Source organism: Telmatherina bonti (assembly GCF_933228915.1).
Source record: "Telmatherina bonti genome assembly, chromosome: 3".
NCBI classification, from domain to species: Eukaryota; Metazoa; Chordata; class Actinopteri; order Atheriniformes; family Telmatherinidae; genus Telmatherina; species Telmatherina bonti.
The window spans coordinates 39,447,924-39,456,758 of record NC_136621.1 but is presented as its reverse complement, the minus strand read 5'-3'; the positions used below and the strand labels follow the sequence as shown (position 1 = coordinate 39,456,758).

General features: G+C 46.6%; 1 protein-coding gene across 2 annotated transcripts in view; it reads right to left on the bottom strand.

Annotated features, from left to right (window-relative positions):
- Nucleotides 1-5,024: 5,024 nt before the first annotated feature.
- Nucleotides 5,025-8,835, bottom strand: part of pkn1a (protein kinase N1a) — a 71,177-nt gene continuing 67,366 nt past the window's right edge. For both annotated transcript variants that reach the window (XM_079264298.1, XM_079264299.1), the window contains exons 21-23: nt 7,953-8,060; nt 7,791-7,871; nt 5,025-5,989 (exon numbers count right to left, since the gene is read on the bottom strand). In XM_079264298.1, the coding sequence (XP_079120424.1) occupies nt 5,786-5,989; nt 7,791-7,871; nt 7,953-8,060 (393 nt within the window). In that variant the 3' untranslated portion in view covers nt 5,025-5,785. The remainder of the gene's footprint in view (nt 5,990-7,790; nt 7,872-7,952; nt 8,061-8,835) is intronic.

Below are 8,835 nucleotides of genomic sequence, written 5' to 3'. Positions count from 1 at the left end.
CGGTCAAAGCAACCACAAGTGACTCTGTGGCTCATCCCACTAATGCTTTTCCTTACCAGTGTTGCACCATTTAAACAGTAAATAAAGAGACTTTCCAGGTCTGGGAATTATTGCCAGTGAGCATTGTGAAAATAAAGAAATGATCAACCAAACACAAACTTCTTCACTTTTAGTTTTAATAATTTATCCTTAAAAATGTCAGCTGAAAAACAAGTCATGATTTGTTTTTTTCATTGTTATCTCACAGTCCTCTGGAGATTATTTTGGCAGTTTTGTTTAATCTAATGTAATGTCATAATAATAAAACAATCTGTACAGGAGACTTTAGACTCTTCCAACACGTCAAGGTGCTTCAATGTTCTGACAGAAAACCAGGTTAAAATCAATCCTTAAATGATCGAGTTTCAGAAATAACCCCCCCCCCCCATCGTTGGCAGGCTGGTGCGGGGGGCGGTGAGGAGGTCCTGGCTGCCAGACCCGACTGATTGAGGTGTGGATCGTGGGGAGAGGTGGTCTTGGAGGTAGGTTGGACCAGAGTGGTTGCTGGCCTTATAAACCAGCAGGAGGAAGTTACAGGTCTTCTGCTGGCAGACAGGGAGCCAGTGGAGCGAATGGAAGACTGGGGTGGTGTGGTGGGATGACCAGGTTTCAGCGAGGACTCTGCTCTGGACATACTGTAACCTCAGCGTGGTGTTGGAGGGGAGTCCTTACCAGGAGTCCAGGTGGGATACCATGAAGGCCTGGACCAGTCTGAGCATCTGGTTCCAAGAGAGAGGAGTTTGAGTCTGGAGATGGCAGGAGGTTGTGACCCTGGCGAGCCGTCCAGGGTGTACCCTGCCTTTCGCCCAAAGCCTGCTGGGATAGGCCCCAGCTTCCCCGCGACCCTTCATTGGACTAATCGGTGAGGATAAGGAATGATTGTATGAAGGTTTGCCAGACTGTTTCTAAAGGGGGCAGTGAATGAGAGGCACACCAAGGCTGACAGAGGGACGGAGTATCAATGGAGGTGACACAGCCTCGGTCTTACCACCGTTTACCTGGAGAGTTTGGCTCCATCCAGTGACGGATGCCGCTGAGGCAGTTAGTAGCCCGGTGGAGAGTCAGATGTATGTAAAACCAGTTTCCTTTGTGGTTCTGTCACACCTCAGGTGTCTTTATTTCACACAGTGGTGAGAAGAAGGGCTTGGGAGCCTTTCCAGATGCTGCTGGTATCAGATGACGTCGGGTAAATCAGGAAACTTTTCCATAAATCGGGTGGAAACTGATCCTGATCCACTTCCCCACAATGCTGCCTGCTTGTCCTGCTGCGCTGTCTTCATCCCCAAAACTCAGACCGCTTCACAATCAACACAAAGATCACCTGAACAATGTGACCCCCCCAGATGTTTCCATCAGGAGCACCTTCAGAGCAAAGCCTGGAACAAAGACGCCTCCTCTAACATAGTTTAGATTCAGTTTAGTAAACAGATTTATTACTGACTTATAGTGAACCTGGCTCTACATACAGTCATGTTGCAACGTTGGGTCTAGCAGGGTTAAAAGGCTGATTTTACATGTCAGCCGACTCCTCATACCCATCACCCCCCATTTCACAACCTACTCGTCACATATCACACCTGTTGTTGAGTATGACCATGAAATAATTACAAAGCTTTGGTTGTTTTTATGGATGAGTTGCTTATAAAAACACCTTCATAGTCGTTCTGATGATGTTTTCATTTTAAAAAAATTGCAAAACAGTTTTACATTTGTCTCTTTTTTACAGTTACGTTGGAAGACAGTCTCGCAGCCGTTTCCATCTAGTCCCATCCCAACCGATGATCTGGTCCTACATTCATCTTATATGGATCCACTATCAGACTCCAGATCCATTGATCATGAATTTACAGTGTGATGGCTGTATTTTGGTTTTGTTGCATGTTTGTTCTCTTGCAGTGATGAAAAGTTGTTCCTGTTCTGGATAGTGGTATCCAGAATGTTGTTCCAGTTCTGGATGGTAGTATCCAGACTGTGGTTTCTGTTCTGGATGGTAGTATCCAGAATATTGTTCCTGTTCTGGATGGTAGTATCCAGAATGTTGTTCCAGTTCTGGATGGTAGTATCCAGACTGTGGTTTCTGTTCTGGATGGTAGTATCCAGAATATTGTTCCTGTTCTGGATGGTAGTATCCAGAATGTTGTTCCCGTTTTGGATGGCAGTATCCAGAATGTTGTTCCCGTTCTGGATGGTAGTATCCAGAATGTTGTTCCTGTTCTGGATGGTAGTATCCAGAATGTTGTTCCCGTTCTGGATGGCAGTATCCAGAATGTTGTTCCCGTTCTGGATGGCAGTATCCAGAATGTTGTTCCCGTTCTGGATGGTAGTATCCAGGATGTTGTTCCCGTTCTGGATGGCAGTATCCAGAATATTGTTCCTGTTCTGGATGGTAGTATCCAGAATGTTGTTCCTGTTCTGGATGGTAGTATCCAGAATGTTGTTCCTGTTCTGGATGGTAGTATCCAGAATGTTGTTCCCGTTCTGGATGGCAGTATCCAGAATATTGTTCCTGTTCTGGATGGTAGTATCCAGAATGTTGTTCCTGTTCTGGATGGTAGTATCCAGAATGTTGTTCCTGTTCTGGATGGTAGTATCCAGAATGTTGTTCCCGTTCTGGATGGTAGTATCCAGAATGTTGTTCCCGTTTTGGATGGCAGTATCCAGAATGTTGTTCCCGTTCTGGATGGTAGTATCCAGAATGTTGTTCCCGTTCTGGATGGTAGTATCCAGAATGTTGTTCCCGTTCTGGATGGCAGTATCCAGAATGTTCTTCCTGTTCTGGATGGTAGTATCCAGACTGTGGTTTCTGTTCTGGATGGTAGTATCCAGAATGTTGTTCCTGTTCTGGATGGTAGTATCCAGAATGTTGTTCCCGTTCTGGATGGCAGTATCCAGAATGTTCTTCCCGTTCTGGATGGTAGTATCCAGAATGTTGTTCCCGTTCTGGATGGCAGTATCCAGAATGTTCTTCCCGTTCTGGATGGTAGTATCCAGAATGTTCTTCCCGTTCTGGATGGCAGTATCCAGAATGTTCTTCCCGTTCTGGATGGTAGTATCCAGACTGTGGTTTCTGTTCTGGATGGTGGTATCCAGAATGTTGTTCCTGTTCTGGATGGTAGTATCCAGAATGTTGTTCCTGTTCTGGATGGTAGTATCCAGAATGTTGTTCCCGTTCTGGATGGTAGTATCCAGACTGTGGTTTCTGTTCTGGATGGTGGTATCCAGAATGTTGTTCCTGTTCTGGATGGTAGTATCCAGAATGTTGTTCCTGTTCTGGATGGTAGTATCCAGAATGTTCTTCCCGTTCTGGATGGTAGTATCCAGACTGTGGTTTCTGTTCTGGATGGTGGTATCCAGAATGTTGTTCCTGTTCTGGATGGTAGTATCCAGAATGTTGTTCCTGTTCTGGATGGTAGTATCCAGAATGTTCTTCCCGTTCTGGATGGTAGTATCCAGACTGTGGTTTCTGTTCTGGATGGTGGTATCCAGAATGTTGTTCCTGTTCTGGATGGTAGTATCCAGAATGTTGTTCCCGTTCTGGATGGTAGTATCCAGAATGTTGTTCCCGTTCTGGATGGTAGTATCCAGAATGTTCTTCCCGTTCTGGATGGTAGTATCCAGACTGTGGTTTCTGTTCTGGATGGTAGTATCCAGAATGTTGTTCCCGTTCTGGATGGTAGTATCCAGAATGTTGTTCCCGTTCTGGATGGTAGTATCCAGAATGTTGTTCCCGTTCTGGATGGTAGTATCCAGAATGTTGTTCCTGTTCTGGATGGTAGTATCCTGAATGTTGTTCCTGTTCTGGATGGTAGTATCCAGAATATTGCTGGGATCCACATGTCTTTGATATCCTAGAAAATCTGTTGGGAACTTCTTGATTTTCTCACCATGTTTTGTGGAGTTATATGCAGATATACTGAAAATGATTCTATTTCACAATGAGGAACAATCCTCCAACATTCCTGCATCCAGATGCTGATCCGGATCAGAGTTTATCGTAAGGTCAAGAACAGACAAATGCTGGCAAAAACATAATAATAATAGTCAACCTGGCATGAAGTTGGTGGCTTCATGCTAGGTTGTCCTGGCACACGTTTGTCCTGCGTTTCCAACATCATGACGCAGGTTGTAAAGAAATGCTCAAAACCTCCTTCTTTATAATGTAGTTTCCTGTAAGAAGGTTCCCTCGTTCAGGTAGACGTCCTGCAGCCTCTTCACCTGTTTCCTCAGAGAAAATCCAGAGTTCCCATGTAGGATTTATTCTGCACAGCAGAGCAGATTTAGAACCGCAGTTCCTGGTTATTTTACTTTATTTGATCATATTAGCATCAAAAGCTAGAAATAAAACCTAAGACTTTACAGATTGGAAATTAACGTGAAATAATTATTTCCTTTATAATAATTGTATAAAAAACATCTGCGGTGGTAGAATCCATCACTCTGACCAGCAGACTGTGATGCTTTATGGATCGTTTTAGAAATATTTCAGTAATTCTGGTGAAAGATAACCTCTCTGTTGGACTGGATTAGAAAGGCCAGCTGTGGTGCAGCTGCTTTAGGTTGGTCCAGACGGCTGCAGATGGAGAGCATTTCCCGACTTCACGGCAGACAAAACATCGCTCCAGGATTTCTTTATGAAAGAAGTCGTTTCATCGGCTCCAAGGTTTCATATCATCGTACACAAGAGAAGCCGAATCCGGCGTCACAACAAACCTCCCGCGCTCAGGTTCCATTAGTTTACACCGCCTGCTTGTGTGTTTCATCTTCTTTAACTCTCAGATTGGTCCTGAAGTAAACAACTGCAACTCACCTCTGCGAGCTCCCCGAGTCATGGCTGCAGCGCTGCAGCTCTTCTGGAAGTTCTTTCACATCATTCAGAGTCGGAAACGAGTTTAAATTCTCAAAATAAGACACTTAAAAGAAGCCATGAAGTTTAGAGGTTTAATGACCCCAGAAGGGAGTTGCTCACAAATCCAGGCTGTGTGTTGACATCTGGATGTAAAACATCTTAGTGTTGTGGTGTTGCAGTGATCTGTGGCCACGTAGCTTTCATGCTGATGGTCCTTTGCTACAAGTTTAGATCTTCCAAACAGTAAAAAAAAAACTATCCAGAAATTTAAAAGACTAATTTTTTTAAAGCACCAAGGAGTCATTAAATATGATCTGCAAAATCCCCATTTAAAAATCTAAGCAGCATCATTTAAAAAGTAGTAAGTGGACTTATAAGAGCCGTCCACTGCAGTGGTTTTCATTTCACCCCGTAGTTAAAAATATTCCATCTAGCAAGAACATAATGAGCAAGCTTCAAGCACAGATCCCTCTGAATGCAGCGTTGTCCTGTTTTTCTGCAGCGAGCCGGCTCCCTCTTCCCGCTGCGGAGTACAAACCACCACGAAATAACAACAGTGTTTCTCTGAGGAACAAATAAAAGTAGAAATTAAGGCATTGGTATGAGAGGCCACCACGGAGCTTCCCCTGAACAGTCAATGGTACAGAAACGCAGCAGGTTCCTCTCGCAGGCGGTGACGCTGAAGCGAGGAGGCGGCGACGTTACAGTACACTGACTGGAGAGGGGGGGGTTTAGTTTCTCCTTCGTTGTGACAGAATGTGTAACCCCAGCCACCACCGGTCCTTCTTTTCATCGTCTCAGACTTCAGGCTCGGCATTCATTCACAGTGTGATTAACCACAGACCAACGTGGACCGTCGGCCCGCCACCAAAACCGCCCTCAAGGTCGTCCTCCAGCCCGCTAGCAGAGGTCAGAGACGTAGTCAAAGTCCCGGAAGCTTTCCTGGTCTTTGCGGGAGAGAACGCGGGGTTCACGTGGAGGCGTCAGCGTGGGAGCTTCGGTGGTGAACTCCTCATCGAAGTTACTGACGTCCTCTTTGCTGCGAATGGAGGGGACGAAGGGAGGGGGCACCTTTCTTTGCAGCAGCGCTTCCCAGTCCACATTCTGGAGTGAGATGGAGACAAAGACATGAAAAATGCTTCATATGTTGACTGTTTTTGTCAGTTCTCGTTCAAAGTGTTGCCACAACGGTGTGTCGGCGCATCTGAGGGAGTAATCAGTTTGTTCAGACTTAGACCACAAGGGTCCAAGTCCGGTCCTCCAGATCTACTATCCTGCAAGTTTTACATCCATCCATCCATCTTCTGCCGTTTATCCGGGTCGGGTCGCGGAAGCAGCCTAAGCAGGGAAGCCCAGACTTCCCTCTCCCCAGCCCGGGGTCTCCTCCCAGAGGGACGTGCCTGGAACACCTCACCAGGGAGGTCCAGGAGGCATCCTGACCAGATGCCCGAGCCACCTCAACTGGTTCCTCTCGATGCGGAGGAGCAGCGGCTCTACTCTGATCTCCTCCCGGATGACCGAGCTCCTCACCCTATCTCTAAGGGAGAGCCCGGCCACCCTGCGGAGGAAACTCATTTCAGCCGCCTGTATACGAGATCTCGTTCTTTCGGTCACGACCCACAGCTCATGACCATAGGTGAGGGTAGGAACGTAGATCGCCTGGTAAATGGAGAGCTTCACCTTCTGGCTCAGCTCCTTCTTCACCACGACAGACCGGCGCAGAGTCCGCATTACTGCAGACGCCGCACCGATCCGTCTGTCAATCTCGCGCTCCATCCTTCCTTCACTCGTGAACAAGACCCCGAGATATTTAAACTCCTCCACTTGAGGCAGGACCTGACTCCCGACCCGGAGAGGACAATCCACCCTATGCCGGTGGTCTCAGATTTGGAGGTGCTGATTCTCATCCCAGCCGCTTCACACTCGGCTGCGAATCTCTCAAGCGAGAGCTGGAGATCACGACCAGATGGAGCCAACAGGACCACGTCATCCGCAAAAAGCAGGGACCCAATCCTGAGGCCACCAAGTCGGATCCCCTCAACACCTCGGCTGCGCCTAGAAATTCTGTCCATATAAGTTATGATCAGAATTGGTGATATCACTGATACAAGCAACCCCTCTCCACAAAACACTGGAATATCATTCAGCTCTGCAGAGACTCGGTACCCAGACGACCAGCTGACGCTGGAGGAGAATCTGGGTGCGAAAATGAACCACTCTTTCACAACCTGAGTCGCATGGATCCTGAAATGTCATCAGGGAACATTTAGAATGGTCCATATTTAGATGGAAGACATGCTACAACAGGGGGCTCAGTTCGGTTGATGAGGGAAGCAATCCAACAGCTTTTTCATGCATCCCTGCTCCAACACAGCTGACTGAAATTAATGAGTCATTGTGCAGATGGCTGCCATCCCTGAGCCGGGTTCTGCTGGAGGTTTTCTTCCTGTTAAAAGGGAGTTTTTTCCTTCCCACTGTCGCCGCATGCAGCTCAGGATGGAGGATCGGATTGAAGTCATGACTCGATGCAATCAGCTGGTTTCTATTTGCTCGGCTGTTTATAAACTGATGTGTCTGTATGTTTCCCTGAGACAACACGGTTGTGAAGTGGCGCTGTACAAATAAAGCTGAACTGAACTGAAGGTGTGTTGAAGCAGGAATACATGGGAAACCTGCAGCGCTGCAGCCCTGGTAGGACCAAACGCAACACCCCCGCTCTACATTGGAAATAAATAAAACAAACATTTAAAAGTGTGTTTTCTGCTTCGTCATGTAAAGCAGCTGATGGAGCCCAGGGACTATTTCTTCTGTGTGTTTGTAACGGCGATGTTTATTCGTCCGTGTGAAGCATATGTCCAGCATGGTGGAAGATTTTTAGCACAATCGCTCAACACTTTCCACTTACTCTGAAAAATGGCTGCTTCTTCACCTCCTCCGCATCCTTCTCTCCAGATCCAAGCCTTCTCTCCGGGTTCCTCCTCAGAAGCTGCACGGATAAGAAGGGATGGATGAACGTTGGCGTGTCATCAGGTGGAACGACAGAGGATGTGTGTGTGTGTGTTCCTACTCTTCTCATGATGCCGATGGCTTCAGTGGAGAGGAAACGTGGGTAGCGGACTTCATCGTTCACAATGCTGTCGAACACCTCCTCTTCATCATCCCCTGGGAAGGGAGACTGCCCAACACACAAGTTAAATAAACGTGTTAAAATCTGTTTCAAGGACTTGAAATTGATGAATGAATATTTTACCTGCAGAATATGACATCCAGGATGTCTGAGAGGTGTTTGAATAACTTTAATACCTTCTAATGTGCTGAAATCTTTCACTTGCGACCAGATTTAAGCCACACAGACATGCCGCAGTGAAAGTAAAGTCCAATCATCTCGTGTGTTTGGATCAATATGCTGCAATTATCTGTAAGTTATTGGATTTTTACTGTCAACCCACAGATCATCAGATCAGCATAAGATCAGGCTTACAGAGGTTATAATGTTCACATCCAGCTTTGTGTGTGCATTTGTTCCATAGACTGTATATAAAAGATGGGCGGAGTCTCTGTGACATCACCCGTAGGTTTCTGAAGAGCTGAATTGAAGCTCGGTGGGCGGTTCCTACCATCACCATCTTGGCAGGGGCATGCGTGTCGTCTCTCCCGGAAAATACAAATATGGGCAAAGAGGTGGAGCTGAGAGGGGGGCTGTGAGCGTCATGGTGGATGATTGACATCCAGCGAACTCCGAGCTTTCTGTAGCTAAGAGCTAACCGAGCTAACCCGGAGATAACAGGAGCTAACCAGCTAACGGAGGTAAGCAGGCTAAAGCTAAGTCACATTGTTAACCGACTAAAAACCGCGGTTGTTCTACGTTCTTCTGACTTGAAGCTGGAGATCGGGTACCTGTCAATCAAAAGGAAACGCCCCTAAATATGCCGAATTTTGACATTAAATTA